The following is a 26,315-nucleotide window of genomic DNA, read 5'->3' as shown; positions in this document are numbered from 1 at the left end:
GCTATTTGCATTTTTAAAAGTGCATGTTAAGCACAAATTGCTTGGCAGGAGGACTGATAATTACTAGGATCACAGCAGGCGGAGAAGGGGAGTTTAAACCATGAATGGTTGTATGCAACCAGTTGCAAACAACTTGAACTAAATCAGAGCCATTGTGCACATTTAAAGATCAATTGACTACTTCCACAATATAAATTACAAAGCCATGAACAAATAGATCCAAATGTTTAGATGTCCAGAAATGAAATAGTACAAATGCTGAGGAGTCTCCTCCCCTCTGCTGTATAGCCCTTCATTGTGCATTTTCATCTTTTCCACTGTTTGCCCACTGGCTCGTAAACTGGAGGATAAAGCAGCTGGAAATTCACTGCTGGAGTTATATATTGTTTGGAAAATATATATCAATGATTTAGAAGATAGTGTCCCAGGGGAGCCTATAAAATGTATTTCCCTTCCAGTTTTACAGATTGATGGTGTGAAATGTTTTGTGAATGAATGAACTAGGTTGTCCTTTCCAGTTGCCAGTCTCTCACATGAAATCTATATCCTGAATCATTAGCCTAGTACAGCGGTGGACGATGTGGTTCCCTCCAGATGTTATTGGACTTCAACTCCCATCAGCCTCAGCTAGCATTGCCAGTAGTCAGGGATGATGGGAGATGGACTCTCAGCAACATCCCAGGTATGGTCTGAAGGCACACGAGGCCACCCCTTGGTGAAGCTAAGCAGGTCTGGATATGGTCAGTGCCTGGATGGGAGACCACCTGGGAACTACATGTATGGTCTTGGGCTTCTTGGTGCCTTGATGAAAGAAAGGTGACGTATAAATATAAGGGGAAAAATGTATGGAGGGCATCATATTGGCTAACCTGGCCTAGTATAACAGTTCTTTTGATTTTTTTTTTATGTAACCCATTTTTTCAAAATAGCAATTTAATAAAAATATCATTGTCACCCTATGTTTCATCAGGTGTGCCAACAGTGTCTTCCATGGGAATGAGGCTGGATATACAATACACGAATTGTATAATTATGTCTGGAATAATACATTAGCAGAGATGCTGACCAAACAAGTTTGACATGGAGATGGTCAGACTATGAGAATGATTTTGTGGGCCAGTGATATGGCTTTATTCAAGAAACCAAATGAAACTGTAAAACTTCCCTCCACACATGACAACCTATGGTGTGCTCTGTTGGGATGAAGAAAAAAGCTTTATAAAGGACATTAGTTGTAACTGTATCTATCAAATCTGAATTTATACAAGTCTACAACTTGTATTGTTAAAAAAAATGTTGTTGTTAAATAGTTCCAAAATAAAAGTGTCTTCAATGTTCTCACCACAAGCTGTTCACTGACATCATGCATTTAATGCCTAATGACATGAACAACAGCAGCAGCAGCAGCAGCAGGAAACCTTGTCAGATATGATAGGAATGGATTTCTTGTTTGGAATTTTCAAGCCTCAGTATTTTAGATATAGTCTCTCTAGCTTAAGAGTCTGCCATGAAACTTCCTTGAGGTGCCCATGCTGTAGAAATATGCTGCCCTTTCTGGTGATGGATGCTTCTCTGTGCCTGCTGATTTCATATGTGATAAGAAGTACAATATACTGCGGAGTACATCCCATTCCACAGCTTGACAAACAAACTTCAAGTTGGTCCACTATTATTGATCTTCTCAACTAGTAATCCACTAGTGATATGGAAGCTAACTATTTCCCGGCCAAAGGGACAAGACATGATATTGCATTTACTCATTCACAGATGAATGCAATACGAATAATACATTTGTCAATGGGCTCCTCAGGATACTGTTCATTGACAGCCCACAAAAACTTGGGGAGTGAAAGCCAGCATGTTGATAAATGACCTGCTACCTAAACTGAATGGTGATTTGTGTGTTATTATTGCACATGACTATCAATCTGGGGATGTTCAGAGAAAATGAAAGCAATTAAATAATTTTACCGTTCTTTGGCAATGCTAATGTAGGGCAACCTTCAATAAGGGCCTTCAGTTTCAGCCGATGAAATACATTTGGTTTATTTCTTTTCTAATTTTTTTGTTTTTACATATACATATATCATATACATAAGTGAAATCCTTCACCAACTTGTTCATTTTCATAAACATAAAAATCCATCTAGAAGGCTTTTTGCTTTGTTGTGCCAAAGCAACGTTATTCAAACTTGTTTTTTAAAAAACATAGTTGTCATAGTCATGAACACAAGAAAGGAGAGGGGGAAGACTACGGTGTCTCACAGCTTTGTAACATCAGGCAAATTAGGGTCTGCATACCATAGAAGGGCGACTCCAGCAATGGTAAAACAGACAGAAGTGTATTTATATACAGAAAAACAAAAGCAAATGTAAACTTAATCTCAAAAATACTATTTCAATGATATAAAAACAATATCCACATAAGTGAGTCCATCCTCCATGTGGAAGAGTATCTCCGTAAGTGCCTTCATTAAATATGAAATTGCCTTTGTAGTACCTGTAAGGAGGGAATAGAGATTTAAGGAAATTCTATGGTACCTGTAGAGGATATTAACAAAATGCTTTGGACCCTTTGGCTACTGGTATGAAGGAAGTAGGTTGTGCTTTGCCTCTTTTTGTTCCCATAGGGAGAAATTAACCTTCTGGAACAGCATCCTAGCACAGCTTCAGGCTCCTGTCTGGCAGAACATAATCTACTCCATACCTAAGAAGAGACTCATTGGTTGATAGTACAATTGTCAAATGAACAGTTGTTGTGGAAGGATGTTTAGGGAAAGGATGGCCCCTGGACCAAGACTGATGGAGTCTAGGTAACCTACATGCTTAGGGCTGCTGTTCCAGCCTCAAGATGAAAGTTAGTATAATCTACACGTCAACCTCAGTTGTTGCTTAGATTTTAGTTTAGGATGGCCAATTCCTTCTTTTGGAATAATTTGAAAGGATAATTTTAACAAAGGGATATTAGTTTGTGTGTATTTTTTTGTGCGTATGAGGGATTGTTTGTTTGTTTGTTTCAAGAATTACTGTTTTGTTCTCCTACTATGCTTATGATCAACATTCCCCAGAGAGATCATGTTCTATAAGCTCGTACCAGCAAGAAAAAACCATTTTGGTGGCAATTGTGTATTTGTACATTGGCATTGTCAATTGTTGCCAGAACTGGAGGAGGGAGTCCCAACCACTCAAGGTTCATGTTCTTAGCTCTAATGACCTGTGGCCAGCCAACACAGTCCATGGCAGCACTCATCGTCACCACCAAACTTTTTACTACATGCTGCCTTCTACAATACCATCCACATGGTTTTCATTAGGACATGCTTTATCTTGAGAGAATTTCATAAAGCCATTGGTGGTAGGCACTACAGAGTTTAATGTGCTGTATCCTTCAGTGTGAGGGATACTCTAGAGCAGCCTTTCCCAAACGGTGTGCCTCCAGATGTTGTTGGACCACAACTCCCATCAGCCTCAATGGCTGAGGCTGATGGGAGTTGTGGTCCAACAACATCTGGAGGCACACCGGTTGGGAAAGGCTGCTCTAGAGATATGCTGTTCATCTTAACTCTTATAATTGCAGGCCTCAGCACAACCTGAGATGAGAGGGAAAACTTAGGAGGACGGGAAGATCTCCTTGTTGTACCTTGACTTGAAGTGTTCTTCCTTGACACAATTTCCAAAACCACTAGTTGGTCCAAGAAAAGGAATGGAGTACTACCTTTTCAGGGTCCCTCCCATGCTATGGTGAAAGGGTTACCACTCAGGACATGGGCTTTCAAGGCTTAGCAGCCTATGTCCTGCCCAGCCCTTGTGTATAAAAATTAAACAAGCGTTAAGGGCATTTTACTGAAACAGAAGTAAAGCATGAATTCCCTAATGGAATTTTTGATCCCATAAGCAAGTTTTGTAATTATACTTCAATATTACTATGCACACCCGATGGATTTATATGCACTACTCTTGCTAACACATTATGTAGCAGCACTACTTTAAACTCTCAGTAAGTGTATACAATCAGGTTTCACAGTCACCACCAGGTAACCAAATGAAAAACCACAAATCATTGGTACAGAAAGATCACCTTGAGGTGGCATTTTCCTATTAGAAATAATAAATAAAAATCATTCTCAGAGTCACTGCAAATGTCAGTCAGTTACACCACTTCTTCAAGAGGTAACAAAAATGTAAAGTTAGTCTTGACTGGACTAACCTGTAATGCTGCAAGAATATGTACACTTCTGGATTGCACAGAACTCTGCATAAAGGAGAAAGGAAAGCTAACTGCAGCTGTATATTGAGCAAAGGTGGTTGCAATCACTTTAGCTACTTCAGTTAGACAGATATTCTAATCACAGAAAAACTTTAAACATGAATCACAATGTTTATAGAGAATGGGTCGTCTAGATCCAATAGCAGATATCATTTTACCTATTTCATATCACCTTATCTGAAAACAACAAAGAGCCATTTTTCTTCTTTAATTATGAAGCAATGGATTTTCACCACCACCTCTACAATAACAATATATATTAATCCCAATATTTGGCCAAGTCACAAAGGTGCTGATGATTATGTACATATATACCTGAAGAATGTTATCCATCATACACCCTGGGATGAGGCTTTTTGTAGAGGAGAGGTGACTAACCTGTGTCCCTCCAGATGTTCCTGGACTATAGTTCCTATCATCTTTGACTACTGCCCATGCTGGCTGGGGACTGATGGCAGCTGTAGTCCCACAACATCCGGAATAGGTACCCCTGACCTATACTAATTAGGAATGAGCAACCACCGTTTTTGAGAGGTCAAGGATTAATCTGGGCCTATTGGATTACTTTTCTGAAAGTCCATCAATGTTTGAATCAGACCATGGTCCAACTACCCCAGTACTGTCTATGCTGTTTGTCAGTGGGTTCCTCAGATCTCAAGCAGAGGTTTTCCTCAGCCCTGCAGCTGGAGATCTTTTTAACCGGAGATACTGGGACTGAACCCGAGTCCTTCTGCACACACAACATGGTCTCTCACTGAGCTGTAGGTAACCATGTGCCAGGCTTCTCCCTAGGCTGGACCTAGAATAGGGGCAGCCAATGTGGTACCCTCTAGATGTCATGTACTATAACTCTTATCAACCCCAGCCAGCATGGCCAATGTACAGGGATAATGAGAACTGTAGTCCACGACATTTGGAGAGCACCACCACTGATCCTCATCCTAGAAGGTACTTGTAGGTGGGGCAGGGTCTTTTTGGACCATTTCATGAATGTAGATGAACTTCTTAGGAGTCTAGTCCAAAATCTACAAGAGTGGCTCTAAGACTCCGCTTCTGGATCTTGGGTTTCAGTATCATCTCTACTGTGAACACAAAGTCAGAAAAGGCTTGGGCTCAAGGGAACATTTCTGGAAATACCCTTATATGCAGCTTTTTCCGTTCCTAAAGCACGTGGCTGCTTTCTTCCTAAAACTACCTTTACAGCTGCTTGCTGGAGTTAATATCCATTCACAGCTGTTTAAATGGGGGAGGCAGGTAGGACAAACAATTAAAACAAAGCGTTCAGAGACAAGAGCCATCCAGAAACGATAACCATCTCCTATTCAATAGGAGGCATATTGTATTCCCTAACAACAGCTACCTGTCATGTAACATAGTCACTGAAAAGGCATGGTACAAATGACAAGAACAAGGTGAAATTTAAGCTCTGTGCTCATCAGTCTATTCAGGTTCTTAAGGTGAAATTCACATGCAGTATGATCTAAGTTCTATGATATGCCTCTAGAAGGAATATACATTTTTTATTTTGAGGACATACTGGCCAGTTGCCCAAAATAATTTTACAGGCCTTTTCATCGGGAGTAGAAGGCCCAACCCAATCCAATCTTGTAGCAAAGGATTGTTTGTGCTCACAATCTTGCCTATTTTGCTTGGCAATAGCTCAAATGGGGTATTACTCCTCTGTGCTCCTCCCATCTGCATATTTTCATTCTGCCCATCTAAATCCAAATTCAAAAGGAAATACAGAAATGTGGATATAATCATTTGTAACACTTGACTATTTCCAGAGTGTTCACAGCATTTAATATACATTAGCCCAGCAACCCTCACAACAACCCTATAAGGAAGTTCAGCATTCATCTACCTAATGCAGATGGGGAGCTGTGGCTCAGAGAGAGAGGTTTGCCTAAAAATATGCACATAGAGATCCTAATCTCTGCCAGTCTGGTAAACTCCAGCACAGTGCCTGATAAAGAAAAATAGACTCATAAAGTTTTGGTCTGCCATGTACCAGTTAAAGCAGTCATGACAGTTTGAAAGAGCAATTTAAACTAAGCAATGATTTCTAGACATGTCGGTCTGCTGAGGAATGTGAATGCATTATGGTGCTTAGGATGTGTTGTGAAGCTGAAAAATTAAGTTGATTTAATCCACCATTTGGAGTATCCCCTGGGAACGGATCACAAATTTGGTTCAAGGAAGGTGCCCACTGAAGAAGTTGCAAGATACAGCTGTAGGATGCTAAAAGCAAACATGTATGCCATACAAACTGTCCTCCAGAAGCTTCCTGAGCTTAGGAATTTCATATCCACAATTAAAGAATGGGGAGTACAAACAATTCCTTGAGCAATGGCTAGGCTGCAAAGTGCCTTTTTAATGAACAAAGAGTGTTCTTTTTTTCTAAAGCAAAGATAATCCAAATGAATAAAACAGAAACACCCCCAAGATCTCAGCTTAGTAGAATTTAGTTTTCTGACAGATTCCTCAGAGGCAAATGGAAACACTGATTTAAGAAGCTCCGAGCATGTGAATGCGCTAGAGAGCAACCAGTTTTTGGAATAAGGTCCAACCATTTCAATTTGTGTGGAGCAACCTGACATGCAAAAACCCACTGGCTGAAGATGCATTTGGGCCAGCTTTGCAAATTAGCCTACAAAAGCTATTAGCACCCTAAGTTTTATAAGCCCACCTGCCCACATGTACCTAAGTTAACTTTAGAAAATTCGTTTACACAAATGGCTATCTTGAATGGTTGCCTTGAGACAATTCTAACTTGCTTGCAGAAACATGGCACTTTATAAGTTTGTTTTGGGCATCTCATCATAACCTGGTCAACAGCGGTGGCCGGTGCCCATTGGGACTGGTAGGGCAGAAGGCAAAGACGGCAACAGTAGCTGGAGCCAGAGCCAACTAATTCTAGTCTTGTGTCCATCCTTCTCCCTGCTGAGCTCTCCAAAGGGCAACTTTGAAACTAAGGAGAAGGAAGATGACACGCAGTAGCAGCCCCTGGACTGGATGTAAATAAGAAGGTAGGCAGGTGGGGGCTGGCTGAGGGCAGACTGAAGTTGGTGGGGCAATGTCCCACTGGCCCTATGGGCCAGCCTCTGCTGCTGGTCAGCTGTTCTGAAGCACTGGCGGTCAATCCTATTTCCTCTTGAGAGAATGCAGGTTTATACCACACTGAGGACTATGTGGATTCTCAATTTTAAACACACGCACCTGAATATAAACATATTATGCAAGGCAACCACACAAGTTAACATGTTGTAGATGTGACTGTGCAGCGTTTTGGTGTGGAATGTGGTATTGTTGCAGAAAGAACAGGACTGGTGGTGAAAATCTGAGGCCAAAAGGGATGGGAAGAAGAAAGAGAGGTGACTGTGCAGCAGGCAAGGAAGCTGCAGGGCAGGCTGTGCTGCAGAAAACTGTTGCTGGCACTTCTAGCAACAGAAATCCCTTGTGCATCAAGAGATTTAGATGGAACGGCACCCCTCCGGTCTTAACACTTGCACTCTATCATTGCATGCCTGAATTCTGTCAAACCATGTACAACTACCAACACCCACCCATCCAAGTAACACTATCTCCACGGGGCCAAAACATGGCCCACGAAACATACCAGTCTGGCTGATATAGATATATCTATGTTTTGCCACAGGTGTCAATGGCGAAGTGAGATACCACAGAGACAGCTTTGCCAGTACAATTCCACAGACCGATAAAATGCATTTATATAAGGTCTTGTCTACAATGGACCCCGATAAAACAATGGAGAAGGTTGGCATGATCTTAAATATAAGAGCCTCACACGTGTCCAGCGTGCCAACTTGTAGTCCTTACAATACCTGGAACTACCAAATAAGAAGTAGAAATCCCCACCTCCCTGTGCACACACACACACACACGTATGCTATTTTATGTCCACTTGCCGCAACTCAGGTCTAGCACATGACTAATAGTCTCATATGGGGATGGACATACACCTTGTCTGGGCAGGCATCTCTCTATCAGCACTATGCACATGCTAGATCAGAGCAATTACAGTTTGTTTTGCAAATAAATGCAGTATCTATCTATCTACCTACCTACCTATCTACCTACCTACCTACGCCACTTCCCACTATTTAGTCCCACCCTAGTGTGACCAAGAAATAGAACTTGAAGATGGGGCTATGTAGGAGAGGCTCGATTCTTAATGGCAGGGGTCACCATGTCATCAGAGATAGGACAAAAGCTTAGCCTCCTCAAATGCATCATTTGCAGCTTTCTCCATATAAGCAAATGTATATGAAATGTAAACTTAGCCCTTTGGGGACAATGTTTCAGGGAAAGCAAAGCCTCCTTGGCCCTCACTAACAGGGATGCTGCCTGAGAAGTGCACTGGGTCCTCGCAATTTACAAGCACTCCCTTGGCACACATACACTCCGTCCACCAACATGATGGACATTTTGCTAGCAATAAATAATTGGAACTCTTCTATGCTTCTTCAAATAAATAGACAAGAACGCACACACAAAACGCAGCATTTCAATGATTTGCTCCGCTGACATTCACAATAAGGCTTCCGCATTCATTATGGTAGGCACGGAGAACGAGCGTCCACATGAACCACATGCCAGCTTTTAATTGCGCAACTGAAATTGTCATCCTGGGGGCTATACTGGTGCTCTGAGGTGCCACAGAGCAATCAGCAGAAGGTTTCCAGCGGTTACCCAGCCTTTTTAGACAACTGCACTGGAACCACTAAGTGCAATGGGCTCAGTTTGCATCCTGAGCTTCTCACCAACAGGAAGAGAAAAGAAGAGGAAGGAAACATGACGCAGAGGGCTGGTTCTGACATGTCATTAGTTATTGCTTTATCCATGGGCAAAAGGGCAAGGAGCACGTTTCTCTGTGACTCTCCCCTCGAGCATATAGATCTCCCCAAGGGGCTGGTTTCTGTTCCTCATGGTACCAGTGACCGCTGTCACTCAGCTCCTTTGCTGCCTTCAGTCCTTCCCAACTCCCAGCTGATATTCTAAAGTAAAGATGGCCAATCAGCAGCCTTTGGGCCAAATCCAGCCCATGAAGCTACACACAGATCCAATCAATCAGAAAACAGAATAGTATTCAAAGAGGAAGGGATGTATGGAGGGAGGGAGAGAGGGGGGTCTGCCATACTTTCAAGTTCTTTCCTTCTCTTTGGGTTTTACAGGCAACAACCCAATCATACTCAAACTCATGCATTTAGGAATCAGAAAGCCTTATAGCTAGCTGGTGCGGATTATAGAACCTAACCATTAGTGAAGGGGTCAGGTTTGCACAAAACACATTTCTAGCCCACAAACTGCTGTTTTAAAAAACCCATCCCCCAGGATACAAATCCACCCCTGTTTAAAATACATTGCCATCCACAGCTAGAAAGAGGCATCAAGTACAACGCTACATCCTCATCACCCACCTCCCAGACGAGCCCCTGAGACACTGCAGTCTGGCCCAAAGAGGTGTACAGAGCAGATGAAGGAAAACGCAAAAGGAAGCCGCACTTCTGTGGCTTTAAACAGTTTGCAGAAGAGGGAGCCTTATGTCAGCAAGAGCAACTTTTCTCAGTCTTGCATGACAAGCAGCACCAGTTGAAAAAGCCTACAGAACTGTTAAAATGGTACAACAGCCCAGCTCTCCTTTGCATCTGGGCACCCTAAAGTATACATGTGACCAACACAAGTAAAGTGTATTATACTGTGTCTGATCCCTAGCCCCTCACCCTCTCTCTCACACACAGTTCTCTCCTTCAAAGAATTCACAATTGGGCCACACAGCTGCTGCATGACTTCATTGTGAATCCTCTCTACTCAAATCTTAGCTGATGCAAAGCTCATTAACCTCTAAGGGAAGAGAACAAAAAGAGTCCCTACCATTCATTTTATCATCAGGGTGCAGTGGTTCAGCTGGGTGAAGGAATATACTCTGTCACTCTGCATTTTCAGTGGAAGAAAGAGAGTACCACCTGGTAATTCCTATTGCATTCTTTAGGATGCATGCTATGTCAAAGAACCTACATCACAGTCGTTCCAAGAAAAACTGCTATTCTGGAGTTTGCAAACACTACCTCAGTAATACTCAGCAAACAGCCATAGAGGCCAACAGCCAAGCAACACAGAAGGCTCTTGAATAATTCAATTTGTTCCATCTATGAAAAATGCCATACAGAATCATGATACAGTATTATTGCTTCGTACATATCTGTAACTGCAATTTCTCTTTTTTATTTGATGGATTTCTCACCTCTATCCCTCTGCAATCTTACAAATCGTGGAGTTTTCTCCCATTCTGTTTTTTATGTCACATTCACTTTTTCTCTGTTCTCCACCAGAGATGAGACACAAACACACACACAGCACTGAAGGCAAGGTCACTCCTTCTTTTAAGACAATGCTAGTCCTGTCACTTTATTGCTGTTTCTCTCTTCTCATTATAACTGGACAGCCTGCTGACTTTTCTGAACCACCGATGAAAAATGAGCCACTGCAGAAGAATGCGCAAGCCACTGCCTCACAAATGCAACTCTTCTTGGCTCATTCATTCTCACAGTAACTATCAACCCGTCTACATTAAAGAGTGCATACCCTTCATGATGATGCACAGATGGTTCTTGAGTTTAAGGTGGGTTTCCCAAGGAAGGTGCAGGCAGCAAGGGATTCCAGTCCTAATACAATCCTTTTCACTCCTAGTATTAATCTGAATTGGTTGCCACTTTAATTGCTAATGCCAGGGATACACGACTCTCACCATAGCAATGCAGGGATAGAACAATACTTCTAAAATGTGTCCTGGCAAATGGTAGCTTGTGATTTAGTACTCAGAGTTCTAAAGAGTGTCACTATAGCCTTGTTTGCTCATCTCTAAAGCAGATGGCTTCCTGGGCAGGGCCAGCACCAGCCTGCCTCAGGCCTACGGCACCATAGCCCAACCCTTCCATACAGGCAGCACAGGGCTAATTGGTCCACCCATGCATCCCATCTACCTCTCCCATTCTCTGTGAATGACGTGCACGCTGCACATTAACCAAGATGGCGGCAGGGTCATCAGCCCCTTAGGGAAGCTTCCACCACCATCTTGGTTGATGGCAGGCCATCATTCACAGGGATGGGAAAGGTAGGTGGGGCATGCATGTGGGCTTATTGAAACCTGAACTGACTGTATCTGAGGGGTGCCTAGAAGCTCCCTCTCCACGATCCACAGAAGGGTTGGGAGCCGATACTGCTGCAGATCATGGAAAGGGAGCACTACCCTCCCACCCTAAGGAGGAGCCCTTCAGGGGCCCTCTGTCAAGGCCCAATCTGGCCACCCTTTGGTGCCGGCCCTGTTCCTGGGAATGTGGCAATTCACCCTGTACCCAATCTCTGCCCAAGAAACACATAGGCCCCTGCCACCAGATCAATGGTATTCAGCAGGGATAGGGAAGCTGTGGCCCTCTACATGCTGTTGGACTCCCATCAGACTCAGAAAGCATCGCCAACTGTCAGAGATTAGGAGATGTAGTCCAACAACAGCAGGAGGGCCACAGGCTCCTTACCCATAGAATAAAGGATTAAAGTGTGTCCTGATCTTTGAGCTGCCTCTTCTGGGGGGCCAATAGGGCAACCATTTTTAAGTATTCTGATTCCTAGGATTTCTTCTCCGTGGACCTCAATTATAACTTAATTCCACATTATTCTAGTTGTTTTCCTTTGCTTTTGTTTGCTTGGGGTAAGGCAGGGGAAGAGTAAGAACTCCAGGATGTCTACATCTTTGTCATGGTTCAAACATAATGCTGCCCTAAGCTAGGAAACTGAGGCCAGCATGAAAAACATACAGTCATTCTCCTTGTTCTTAGCCCACATACATTTTGCGATAACTGGAAATAGAATGTGGGAGGAGGCATTGTCTATGGTGGATGATTTTTTTTAGCTGGGGGAATCTGCTGGCTGGCACAGGGTGTTTGGAATGGAGCCAGGATTTTATATGTAGGAAGAAAGAATCTATCATTATAAATACCATATATCTAGGCCTCCTTGACATTATTTACAAAAGGAACTGGGTAACATGCTGTCCTTTCAGACTTTCCAGCTTTGAGGGGGAAATTCTTAGTTGCAATCAAATAGATTATAAAGTGCCTGAACATACTTCCAGAGGAGAATCATAATGCCAATGGAAAATAAATACACATTACAGCTGTCTGTACATCAAATGTATGAGTAATATACTGTTGAAAACTGTACAGGTAGCACAACTTGCTGATAAAACAGAGAGGCCCATGGTCATTCAACAAAATGGAAAAGTAAGACCAGTTTTGGTTTCCGCCATTTCTGTTCACCCAAGGCCTTCCCTGGTTTCCAAATCTAAAATGCTAGTTTTGTTAGTTCACTTCTGTTCTTTATGGCCAGCCTTCACTTTTCAGCCTCCTACAGAGTGTGGGCTCAGAGATCACAAAAACTGCTCGTTCAACAGTCTAGCTACTGCTATGGCTCCCATCACACGTTAGTTACAGAGCTCTGCAGCACTTAGAAACGTATTTTCCCCGAGGTTGAGCAGTTTTACGAGTCTCTCTTAATAGTGAGTCAACGCCACCTTGGCAAATGCAAGAATCCATTCACACAGCTAAACAACTCAGTAAGCTTCTGTTTGTCCAGTTATTTGCTGTAGAAAAGCAGCAGATGACTTGAGAGATGAAAATTACAAGCCAATGAAAGAAGATAAAAAGATGAGGGAGATAATCATTAAATCATCAAATCTCTCCCTTCCCACACCTAGTTTTCCTTCCCTTTTTTTCTTATATTATTTTAAAGAATTGGAACAATTGCTCTATGATAAATTAACTGGACAAATGCAAGTCAGAAGCCAAAACATCTCCAACAACCTGTACAGAAACAACAAAATTTACAATTGAAAATGTCACTAACACCCCATTCAGGCAGATGTGTTAATTTTTGTTTGTTTTCTTTTTGCAAAGGACAGGTTATTAAAGAGCGAGTGATATGTTGTTCCTCAGTTTGCCTCAGTTGCCCTAAGTAACCTTCTGCTTGATGCTCGGTGTTTCAGGTCTATAGTCTTTCCTCTCTGAGATGTTACGCTTCACCTTGGCACTAAGAGGGGACTCCTGATTTAAGGAGGGGCTTGAATGGCATTTCTTCAGTCCTGGGCCATCGTTCTCACTGGTGCTCAGCAACTCTTTGCCTGCTCCCTCTGTAAGAAGAGACACATAGGTTTCATACCGAGTTTTCTGAAAGAGAAAAAGAGGAAAGATTCAACCGAGAGCATAACTACGACGACACATGTAGGAAGTCAAGCAACGTGACCTCTCGCCAGACTAGAGGACCTATTCATCTGCACAGTCAATGCATAGCATAACTAGAGCACACTGGGCAACAAGAGGTCAGAGTTGCCACTGAAATTTCTCCTAAAGTGACATTAGACACAATTTGGTGGTTGCTCCTTAGAGAAAACATCTGAGAAATTCTGAGGGAAATCAGAGTCTCAATAAGACTAACAACATTTTGCAGGATGGGGGAGCGGGGAGATGTCCCATGATACCCTAGGTTATCATTGGATTTTGCTTAAAGCCATGGTTCTCATACTGTGGCTAGGCCTCATTTGACCTGTTAGGAACATCTGAAAGGGGTGAGTGGGTGGGTGGGTGGGTAACAAGTTCTACAGAACAATAAGATCTTTGTGGAAAATTTCTCCCCTCACCAGTCAAGATATGGGTGGATTGAGTGCCCCTAGCAGAGGACCCCTAATGGTTCACATTAGATCTGTGGGTGTGATGACTCAAAGAATTGCCCCATCATTCCAACCTGATTTGGGGAGATCTATAGCTATGCACGATTTAAGGGAGGAGGATCTTGTTCTACACCTCTTCCAAATGCCAATATTGGATTAGTGTTTTGATCCATGGACCTCTGCATTAGCAGCAGTTACATGAACCCGGCTACATGCAAAACTATCTGCCTGTACCCTCTAGAACAGAACATATGGTGGTTGGTGGGTGGAAAAACACACAGAAGTTAGAACATGACTTCTCAGGTAAAATACCAGAGTAATTCTGAAGGAAACCCAAAGGGGGCTGATAAGATTAGTAAAGTTCTCAGTGGGTGCATGTGACCATAGTTCTTAAAGGCATTACTCCCCTCCCTCTTCCAAAAAACTAAATTGTTTTCCCTATAATCCATAGATGGCTTCTACTTATATAGCAGAGTTTCATATTTCACTTCAGGTTTTGTTACAAAGCGATAAAATCCAATTCTTCACAATCAATTCACAACCTTAATATACCAGCTGAGTCACAAGCATTACATCTCTGCGTACAGCATAACCATCCTCCATCACTGTGAATGCAAGTAGATAACATCCTTGTTCATGAACCAGACAGACTTCCCCTCATTTTGGATCTGCGCATTTATAGCAAATGCTGACATCCTAGATCCCCAGGAGCTGATGAAAATCTGGCCATTTAGATATGTTTGACTGAAGAGCATTTCTGTCCTAAAGAGTAATTAGACTAATATTTCAAGGGCTTTTGAGGATTACACTTTGGTAAAAACTGTAAATGTACTGCCTTCAAGTCGATTCTGACTTATGGAGACCCTATGAATAGGATTTTCATGCTAAGCAGTATTCAGAGGCGGTTTATCATAGCCTTCCTCTGAGGCTGAGAGGCAGTGACTGGCCCAAGGTCACCCAGTGAGCTTCATAGCAGTGTGGGGAACCCTGGTCTCCCAGGTCGTAGTCCAACACCTTAACCACTACACCACACTGGCTCTTCACTTTGGTAATTACTATCAATTTGGGAAGCACCCCGTGAGGTGAATTAGACAACAAGCCTCAGAAAAGCAAAGGAGTGGGGGAAAATGAGCACCACAGAAGACTAGCAAATTTGGCCAGTCAACATGGCCAGTGGTCAGGGATGATGAAAGATATAGTCCAACAACTTCTGAGGACGCAAAGCTGGGAACGGCATAATTTGTTTATTTTTAAAGGGACCACAAGATTTTGATACTCTTTCTAAAGAGTGAGGTCAATGATTGTCTTTTTGCCATTATCTGATTGATAAAGGTTTTTATCTGTATGTCAAAGGAGACTTTTGCAAAGATGAGCAGATGCTCGATTAAGATATGAAGATTACAAAAGATTACCACAGAACTTGAAGCACCTAATTCTTCCCTTTCTGTTCAGAGTTCGAGAAATTCAGTATTATGGTGTCGAAATGACATTCCTGGAGATGCCAAGGACAGCCCTTAGGCCCTTCTTTTGTGCACTGCATACCACTATGAGCTATGAACCTCCCTTTAAATATTTTTTAAGGTACAGACCCTTGTTTCCCCCCAGCTAGGAGGAGTGTGGCACTTAAGCACATCATGTTCCAGGTACAAACCCACTAAGCACACCAGGCTCAAAATACTGAGCCACAGGAGATCCTATATATTTTTGCAAGCAATGAACTGCTGAATTTATTCACCGTCTAGTAAAGCATGCAGCCCTCTGTTATAGGGCAGTTCTATCTGCAGCCTCACACAATGGCTCTGTGATTAACTCAAATAACTAGTGATTAACAGGAATTCAGAAAAAGGCTTTTAAGTGATGCAAAATGCATACTCTGGCCTTCCTGAATGATTTCTTTAACAATGTAGTCTTCTGACCCGTCCCCAGTGAATCAGTGCAAATGTTGATGAAGTTCTACCAATTGCCCACACATTCTTCAAAGGATAGAAAAATCTGTTGTCAAGTTATTTGCATGCCACAATGAGGAAAAAATGTACACTCTCTTAATTCAAAACAAAATTCAGGTAATCATTATTATTCAAATGCAAGAAGACTTCAAGGCCTCTATAAAAGGAATGCGAGAGAAAAAGATGGCCATGAATGAGTTTTCCAAAGAGCTTTTGGAGAGATAGATTAATACAGAAAAATATCAGAAGAAAAATCCACTTTAAAATTAAATGAAGAAAGACTGTCATACACTTGGTATCTATACTTGCAGCAGCAGTGAGGAGACAAATAAATTAAATAGCTAAAGCATGTCACTCAAAAATAAGGGAACTAGTGAGATGAATGCTGATAGTACTCTGGACTGATTCATGCTTCATCAGATAATGAATATGCCAGAGAGCTATAAAAAGAGGAAACATTGCTACAAATGCTGGGTCATCATACAGTAATTCTAAGGCCATGGAGTTTTTCTGCCCGCACTCCTGTCAGTCAAAAAGTTGTAGCATCTTTCTCTCATTCTCTCCCCCCCCCACCCTAGGTCTCTTGGGAAACTTACCAGGGCCTTCAACTACAAGTTCAGTAATGGCAGAGAACCTTTCTTGAAAGACAGCTTGTTTATCACTGTTGAACTTTCCATGCAACTAACGTAAGTGGGCAAGAGACAATCAACAAGCCCGGCCAGTGTCACTTATGAACTGAGCATGCTCCAGAACATGCCCAAGAAAGCTTTGCAACTGATGCAGAGGTTTTTATAGCTAAGGGGATGCATTCACCCTCAACCAACCCTGTGCCAGTGGTAGGTTTGACCATGCCACACTCTCTCTACACACACATGCACAACAAAAATGGAAATGGACTGCCTTGAAGTCAATCCTGACTTATGGCGACCCTATGGGTTTTCAAGGTAGCAGCATTCAGAGGGGGTTTACCATTGCCTCCCTCTGAGGCTAGTCCTCCCCAGCTGGCTAGGGCCTGCTCAGCTTGCCACAGCTGCACAAGCCAGCCCCTTCCTTCTCCACAACTGCCAGCTGGGGGGCAACTGGGCTCCTTGGGACTGTGCAGCTTGCTCACGGCTGCACAGGTGGCAGGGCACGTAACCCCTGAGCCACTCGCTGTGGGGGTGATCTTTAGCTGGCCCTTGACACCCAGGAGACATGAGCGGGGATTTGAACTCACAGACTTTGGATCCCCAGCCAGGCTCTCCTCCCCACTGTGCTATACCAGCTGTGCACAATAAACACATACACGATAACCCCAGTCCTCAGCTGATCCATGCAGATCAGCTGAGGAAGTGGGGTTAATGCCCCCTCTTCACTCATCAAATGATCAACCTGATAATGGGAAAGGGGGCTTTGCCCACCCAATGCTATGTCTACTTTTATTTCTTTTTTCTTTTTGCCACTGCTGTAAAGTAAAAAAAAATGGTGGGGTCTTGGGAAGCCAGAAAAACTTGCTGGAGGTGGGGGCAGGACATCAGACCACTGAAGTGAGGGTTAGCCACTCCTGCCCTAAAGATTGAAACCAGCGGATAGGAAAGGGGCAGGGCTCACATGGCTTCTCCCTTCAAGTTTACATCTCCATTTATCACTTATAGAGCTCACTCTTGCTGTATCCTACACACGTTCAGCTACTTTGAACCACTTATATTTGGCCAATGCCCACTCAACATGTCTTTTGCCATTTTGCTGTCAACAGTTATTAAAATGCCAAGCCACTATTAATTATCCTATTAAACAGGATAATAATTTCCACTGTTTCTGCAGTGGCTGACTTTGAAATGCTACTCAACTATGGCTGACCCCAACATACCTCAAATTCCAGATAATGATCTTTCAGTTTGTAATCCTCCACTTCCTTGCCTTTAAGTTTCTTATCCGGTGGGTAGGAGCGATGCTCAGCTAGTTCAGTGGAGATTTGTTTCAGTTTACTTTCATGTGATTTTAGTTGCTCATCCTGCAGGAGACAACAGTATGTGCTACAATGAACCTCTAATATATTTAGAAAACATACAGGAAAGAACCAACAGCACTAAATATGGACATTATATTAGTTACATTTATTTGAATTTGATAAATCAGTGCCATCATATATCACTGGGGTTGTTCTGAATCAGATACTCAAGTACAGAGAAGTGCTACCGATCAAGAACTTTCAGTTAAAGAGACCTGGTCAACCAGATATAACTAACTTTACAGAAATCTATGGGTAATTAACGGGCATGTCATGGTCCGAGTGGAAGCCATTGTAAATTGGATGCGCGTTCATTTATACATTTCACTTCCATTTTCCAAACTGAAGCAAAAGCTTCTGATCTTCTTCTTGTGGCAATCCTGGGGGAATGCAGGAGCCCAAAGCTTGCTGCAGCTCGTGCTCGTGGTGCTAAACCATAGTTCAGCATTATGGGCAAGCACAACTATTATGTCTCTCATTCAGGACCAACTATAGTCAGAAAATAAGAGGATTGCTCAAAATTATGGTCTACGTGCTATCAAAGCATGATTTCTAAGATTTTCTTGGTTAGTGCTAATTATACCTTGCCCTATTCTGATGTAACAAAGTTACTGTTACAGCAAACCATGGAGATGTGGAGGGAAGTCACCCACAAGTGGGAGGAGGAAAGAGCCCACAGTGCACTGGAGAATTAGGCAATTAAAGGTCTGAACTGAATCACAACAGTAAAAACTGAGACTTAGATTAGACTGTATGTTAACCACAGGATCCTCTATCCTGAGCTTGCTTAAAAGAAAAAAAAATAAGCAACTGGAGGAGTGCTGACCTGGCCTCCCACATGCTATTCCCTGCAGAAAATTACCCCCCGCTCTCCAAGGTGCAATTTGCCCCTGAAGGTACTACTGCAGAAATAGCATCTTTAAGGGTAAAAAAGAAGGGGTGGGGGAGATTTCATTAAAAAAAAATGGTGCAGGGAAATAGTCAGATCCTGCTCTCCCCGTATGTCATGGCCCTGATCTGGATTGGGTCCCCCTGAAGCTGTGATTGCTTTTTTAAAAAAACCATAATCTATTCTGTATTTTGTTTGGGAACAGAAACAGAGCCTGCAATAGTGAACTAACAATGGATAGTCACATCTTGATTCAGGACACAACTTCTAAAACAGCAGCCAGACAATATACATTTCATCCTCTGCAGTATGCGCAGGAGCCTACTGGCAAGTTCTCTATCTGATAGATAAAAGCAGACAGTACTTATTTATTTTTCTCTTTTGAATACATACTACTTTTTGTTCCTGCCTTTTGGCCAAAAACATCTTTCACTTCCTTTCTACCAGCATGCAAACCAAATTTTTCCTAAGCGAGTGGCTGAAACAGAAAAATTATGCAGCCAACACTAGTTTCTATATTGTGACAAATGAAACAATTATCCAAATTGGTAAAATAATCAGGAGATTAATACAGGGTAATAATAATACAGCAGACCCACTTCATAGCAGCAGCAAAGAGACAAAATGAGTGAGGGAGAGATCTGGTCACAAAAGTGTCTCTGTCTATCTTGGCACTTGCAGACTGTCGCTATTTTGGGATAGGATTCAGTGACATACCAGCAAATTCAGGTTATGCAATGGTAGTTGATTTGGAACGCTTAGGCAGTAAATCTGCTTCCCCAGAAGATCAAGCTTTTATAAGAAAAGCAAAGAGGCAGGGCAGTGAAAAGTCTGGGATAACACTTTGATGCAATGTTATCTAGCCTCCTCGCAAGCAAATCAAAATTAATGCTCATTACATAGCCATTGTCATCTAATGTCCCTGCAAAGAAATCAGGCTAACTACTCAACAAACAGGTCATCTGGAGGCACCTCTCTCTAAACACCAGCCTCAAGATTCTGTCAAAATTTAACAGGGCCAACTAAGTATCTCTGCAGATGAAATGGTAGGGCAATGCAGATCAAAATAAGCTTGATTCTTGATAGCTGTGGGGATGGTGGGTCCAGTGGAGCAAGGAAAGGGTTTTGCCTCCTGTCAAATCATGTTTCCAAGTAGACCTCAACCCTTTCACCTGCATAAGTTAAATAGCTGCCGTTCAGCATCACAGTGGGGACAAAGCCTGCCTTCCACCCTAGCAATGGGTGGTCAAGACCAAGAAAAGTAATGCAGAAAGATGCAGGCAGTGCCTGTATGTAAATACATACTTCCTACAGATTATGCAGCAATATTCTATGGTTATTATTTGAAATACTTCTACCCATCCTCCAAGGAGCTCAAGGTCCCGAGCATGCTTAGAAATATCATTTCAACTCTGGAGCCAGTTGGGCCAAGAGCACTGCCTGCCTCTGTGGAAGACTGTGCTCTCTTCCATGGCTGGTTCCTTTCCTCCTCACAACAGTGTTTTTGTTTTAACTCACACTGATCCTTCAAATATCTTCATGCAGGGGGATTCACACTTACAAGTACTCCTACCCACCCACCAAAGTTCAAGTACTTGTCCCACCCAGGGCTGTGTGTGTGTGCATGCGTGTGAGAGGGAGAAACTTCCCATGGCTTTATTCAATGCAGGGTTATGAGATGCTCACTTCAAATATACTTAGGGTTGTATATTAATCACCTGAGACAATTTGGTTGTGGTGGCAGGCAACAGAGGGCGGCTGAATTTCTTCTGGGATCCAATGGCAGCTGGGAATGGTGGGGCAGAAAAAACAGCTGCTACAGAATTGATCTTATTGATCCAAGACTCCATTTCTTCTGGACTCCTGAGGATGAGAGAGAGAGAGAGAGATCAGCCAGACTCAGGCTTGTGCATTTTGCTTTCTCTTCAGTGTCTGCTCTGCCCTAAAAGGAACTGCTACTCTGAATCACATTTTCTACTTCACCATCTCAGTACTGGACAGTGGGCAGTAATGGCACAACTTGGAAGATGCTACCTGCTTCTTTCTCCATCCTTTGCTACAGGTTGGTCTAATCCCAGCAGCATCTCTTCTCCTAACAGGTGAAATGTTTATCTTGTTTAATGCTTGGTGCTTTATCATTAAATTTCAAATACAGCTACAATATTTAACCTGGGCAGGGCCATAGCCATGGGCAATGAGGGATTGCACCTTAATCAATGGAAAATTAAACGAGATGGCTCTCCTTCTTCCCAGCATGTCACCCACCAGAGCAGGATGAAGCCTATAACCAGCCCCCCCAACCCAGACCGATAAGGGGCTAGATAATCAGCATGCACAAGATTGTTGTGGCATGATTGCACATTCATTCACCTTGCTCAAGGACCGCAAATTAGAGACCAGTCTATAGGTTCCAAGATCAAATGACTTCAGTGATGGTTTCCAACTGCAGTCTGTTCATCGCTTCATTCATTGAGGCAGGAAAGCTTCCCCTCTCAATAAGCATTTATCACCATTAGTTTCTCAGGCTGGCTTTAACCAGCCATGGAGGGAAAGGAATCAAGCATATACATGACTTCTCCAGACCTTGCCAGCTTCCTCAGGAGTAAAAAACTAAAACTCATAAGCAACTGCTACTAGTGGCGACCAAGGATACTTCTAGTCAAGTTGTTCCTCAATACCACCGTGGACATTGGGTTGCAAGTGTCCCTTCACCATTCAGAACAGCAAGGCACAGAGATTGCCCAATCCAAGAAGCAGAAGCAGAAAACTGGATTTTTCCTGCATGAAGCTTTATTCAAGAACTCAGCAGAAGAACGCAGCATCACACTCTTAAGGCATAAATCGGGATTACAGGAATTTGTTGTTGCCTTCAATTTATGGTGACCCTATGAATCAGCTACCTCCAACAGCATCTATTACAGGAATACACTGGACTTATCTCTAACAATTGTGGAGGTGGCAAGACTCATTGGTGCAACAGAGAATCACAAGCATCCTGAGATATTTTTAAAAAATGAGAGATAAATTAAATACGTCCCATATTTAAATATGTTGATCTGCTAACCATGTCCCTATGCTCTCACCTAACCTTTAAACCCACCTCCCCAGATCCAGAATATAAAATACATATGTACCTTGGCAGTTATAAAGGGCACCCAGATGTATCAGTTGTAGCTTTTCCCTTTCAAATTGAAATGACTAATATAATTTATTTGAGAATTCTAACTGATCTGATTATGTGCTTTTTGAATGGCTTTTAGGATGTGTTTATACTATTTTTAAGTAGCATGTTACGTTTCTCTGTCTAACATCTAAAACCGCGTTAAATCAGCTCAGCACAATTTGTGACCGTTAAGCTCAACACAGCCACTCCAGGGCCTTGATAAACCTCCTGCATTTGCTGCCTGACTGGGAACATGATGGGCTACATTAAGCTTGGTGGGTCAAACATGGTGCTGGAATGGGTTACAGTATTAATATGTGGAGCCTATGTCTTGTCATTTTCTTATTATCTTATATTCAAGATTAAAAATAAAATAGATTTTAAAGGAATAGCTTTTAAAAAAAAATCCCATGTGAGAAGGGCACCATTCTTCACCAATCACTGTTTGTGAGCCTATTTTGCTTGAACCACAAAAGGAACCAAAATAGAACCTACTGAGCTTGGAAAAGCAGGACTCTCCAATCAGCTGTCTTGAGCTTCAGAACGTTTGGCTTCTTCTCATAGTCTGTTGCCTTCGATGCTAACGCGTGGTGCACACTGACTGCATTTTTAAGATCTTCCTCTGATAAAGCCTTATCTGGTTTGTATTCATCCTGTAGAAGTCCAAATTAAAAGAGTACAAATTAACAGTGCAGACAGTTATGGCACATTGTGACCTTTCTGGGTTTCATTCTGTCTGTTTGTAACAATCTTGTCTGACCAAGAAACAGAACCCAGGGCAAGGCTATGCAGATGAAGAGGTTGGCTCAATTTCCACTGAATTCTGTGGGAGCCCTTGGAAGAGGCTGTCATCTGGGACAAAGCTGAGAAAGGCAAACATGTAGTCTGAGCCTCTCTGTTTTTAAACTTCTGTTCAACTTTGGAGGTGGAGTGAGTTTTGTTTGTTGTATTTATGTGGCTTTTGATGTTAGGGTTTATTCTTTTTTTGTATTTAAATTGTTTTTTACTTATGCACTGTAAACTGCTCAGAGAACTTTATGTTAAGGGATGTCATACAAATATCACAACTCCCCCCTCCCCGTCCAATATCACTTATGCCAATGGTACCGGCAATAAAGGTTCCTTCCACCCAGCTTGGCATAACGGATGTCATTTCATGGGTGACACTGAATTACATTACCAAACAAATATTGCTTTGTATGCAAAATGGAAGGGGGGAAATCTCAAACTATATGCAGCGTTTTTCACTGCAGCATTTTCTAAGCCAGGAGGGATAGGGTTCATGAGCTGCACATGAAAGAATTTTAATATAGTCTCACCAAATTTAAACAAGATGTGGTAAAAGGGTAAAAGGTTTGCCTGCAGTTGCACTTGTAAGGAAATGAAAACTAGGAACTTAGGAAGCTGCCTTATACAGGGTCAGCATTGGTCCCGCTAACTTGGCACTGTTTACACCAAGTGTCACCATCCTTTTTAGGCCTGTGGGATTTTTGAGCAAGTGGTGTGGGCACCCCCCTGTCATTTCTCCCCCAGCTGAGAGACAGAACAAGAGAAAATGCATGCATGCACACGTTTCACTTTTCCAATGGATATGCATACAACTCAGATCCAGTAAAATTAATCTGATTCTTGAAAAACACATAGAGCTGAAATAGGAAGTGGGAAAGAGCACCATTCTTCCAACTTCCTCTTTTAGCTCTATGCACTTTTCAAGAGAGAAAATGTTGACAGATATCATCATCAAGCCTGAGATGGTAGAGTTTGCTTGTAACTTAGGCTTTTGGTGGATAAGTCTGAGGCATAAATCAAAGGTAGACTGCCAAATATGTTCTCACTCTTTTTTTAACTGGAGTAATTAATTCCTAATTCCACCATCTGCATACAGCAAACTTGATTTTATTTCTAGGAAAACTGTAAGTTGGAACCATTTTTCAAAAGACAGGAGGTCATAAAAAGGAGGGGGCATTCACAAAGCTTCAGGAATGAATTTAGAACCAAAGTGGTATTTCAAGTGAAAGTACTGCCTACCAGCCCTGGTTGGAGGGTGTGTATCCTGCAATATGGATGTAATAAAGATGTGTTACATTTGCATTTGATTAGCAGAATAAATTTTAAAATGTTTATGGACCCAGAGAAAAAGCACGCTTTGAATTAATTTAAACCTGAGTTAGAAAGAGCACAAACATCTTTCTCTGCTGCTACCTTTTGTTTTTGTATGGATACATTATAGTCAAGCCACAGATACATTAAAATCCCAGATTTTTCAGTTATTTTCACTGGGTTTCTCTATCAGAGAAGATTAAAACACAGCTTCAGAATGAACGAGGGGAGTCCTCCACTGACTGAATCTAGAAAGAAAAAGAGTGACACGTGTACCAAGGAAGACTCAAAACCAGCTTCAAGATGAACCAGGAAGTCCCTTCTCCATTTTTTGGAAAGGGGACTTCCTGGGTAATTTTGAAGCCATTTTGGAGTCTTCCCTTGGGTTTGTACGACTCTAAATTTCTCTCTAGCACTCAGTCACAGCTCCACTCATTGGCTAAAAACAATGAAAAGCAGGAGCAGATACATATCACAAAGCAATTACTTGAAACGGTCCCTGCACATTTGCTTCATAACTTTTGTTATAAAGAAGCTAGAAACTTACTCTTTTAAAAAATGAAAGTTCAGAGTCTACTGTCCCACCCGTACCCAGCTGGCTTTAGGCTCAGTACGGATGTATCACCTCAGTAGCCCTGGCTGGGATAAAATCATAAGATGATTAACTGCTCCACCTTTTGGAAAAAAAGCATCTGTCCCTCATTTTGACTCCAGAATTATACCAATGTTTGCATAAGGAACCAAAGCCAACTGTGTAGCCACCACACATCAGGCCAGCTTGGTGATTCTTACCATAGAGCGGTATGTCTGTGGATACTTCAAATGGGTGGAGTCTGAGAGTACCTATTTATAAAGACCAAAGCAAAGCCATTTCTGTAATGTACTCTCCATGGGGCTACCACTGAAGACTGTTTGGAAGCTGTAAAATGCAGCTGCCAGATTGATGAGTGGGGCAGTTCTATGGGCCATGTGTTACTGGACAAGGTGCTGCATTGCCTGCCAATGAGCTACTGTAGTTAATACTAGCGTGCAAAGTCTGAAGTATCTAAAAGATCACCTCTCCCAATATCAACTTTCTTGGGCACTTGGCCTAGCAGGAGAGGCCCTACTGGTAGCGCTTTTGGGGGTATTCAGGCTGACAGTGACCTGTGACAGGGTCTTCGTAGAATCATAGAATCATAGAGTTGGAAGGGGCCTTGTAGGCCATCGAGTCCAACCCCCTGCTCACAGCAGGAAATCCACAGCTAGAGCATCTCCCGCAGATAGCTGTCCAGCCTCTGCTTGAAGACATCCAGCGAAGGGGATTCCACCACCTCCCTAGGCAGTCGGTTCCATTGCCGAACTGCCCTTACTGTCAAGAAGTTCCTTCTAATGTCCAATCTGAATCTACGCTCCTGCAACTTAAAACCATTAGACCTAGTCCTACCCTCTGGGGCAGCAGAGAACAAATCTGTACCCTCCTCTATGTGACAGCCCTTCAGGTACTTAAAGAGTGCAATCATGTCACCCCTCAGCCTTCTCTTCACCAGACTGAACATGCCAAGTTCCTTCAACCTTTCCTCATAAGACTTGTTCTCCATACCAGCTATCATCCTCGTCGCCCTCTTCTGAACCCGCTCCAACTTGTCTATATCTTTCTTAAAATGAGGCACCCAGAACTGAACGCAGTATTCCAGATGAGGCCTGACTAATGCAGAATATAGTGGGACTATTACTTCCCTCGACCTGGAAACTATAGCTCTGTTTATGCAGCCCAAAACTGGTAGTGGCTCCCTGCTTATGGAATGCCCTCCCTGGTGATGTGTGTCTGTGTCCTTCATTAAAAACACTTCGGTGGAATTTAAAAATATTCTTGTTCATCCAGGCATTTGCTGACTGAAATATATTATTGCTGACAACCGTGAACTTATTTAGCTGTCAGGATATTTGATCACTTTAAATGTTTTTAATTCTTTTGAATTGTTTTTTGCCTCCCTGGGTTCCTTTGGGAGGAACGGCAGAATACAAATTTAATCATCATCATCATCCCAACTGATAATAATAATAATAATAAATACCACCTTCCAAAGGAGTTCATGACAGTGTTCCTTGAGTAAGTTCAAAAGCCAATGTACTTGGCACTTGAGAGAAAGAAAGCTAAATGATATTGGCACACGTTAAGAAAGATTAAATTCCACCTGCTTCACTCAAACTGTTTATAAACAATTTTGGGATAAAC

General features: G+C 42.4%; 1 protein-coding gene across 12 annotated transcripts in view; it reads right to left on the bottom strand.

Moving 5' to 3' along the window:
• Positions 1-2,030: 2,030 nt before the first annotated feature.
• Positions 2,031-26,315, bottom strand: part of PSD3 (pleckstrin and Sec7 domain containing 3) — a 188,773-nt gene continuing 164,488 nt past the window's right edge. For 9 of the 12 annotated variants that reach the window (XM_061633270.1, XM_061633337.1, XM_061633301.1 and 6 more), the window contains 5 exons: positions 22,493-22,650; positions 20,553-20,697; positions 17,805-17,948; positions 13,366-13,509; positions 3,517-4,252 (listed from right to left, as the gene is read on the bottom strand). In XM_061633270.1, coding sequence (XP_061489254.1) covers positions 4,151-4,252; positions 13,366-13,509; positions 17,805-17,948; positions 20,553-20,697; positions 22,493-22,650 — 693 coding nt within the window. In that variant the 3' untranslated portion in view covers positions 3,517-4,150. Of the gene's footprint in view, positions 2,501-3,516; positions 13,510-17,804; positions 17,949-20,552; positions 20,698-22,492; positions 22,651-26,315 lie in introns of those variants that run through there. The other 3 variants (XM_061633281.1, XR_009763572.1, XM_061633383.1) reach the window with 3 other exon arrangements.

The sequence above is a fragment of the Rhineura floridana genome, chromosome 1 (genome assembly GCF_030035675.1).
Source record: "Rhineura floridana isolate rRhiFlo1 chromosome 1, rRhiFlo1.hap2, whole genome shotgun sequence".
In the NCBI taxonomy this organism is placed as follows: domain Eukaryota; kingdom Metazoa; phylum Chordata; class Lepidosauria; order Squamata; family Rhineuridae; genus Rhineura; species Rhineura floridana.
The sequence above is the reverse complement of the archived record's forward strand: the minus strand, read 5'-3'. Positions and strand labels throughout refer to the sequence as shown.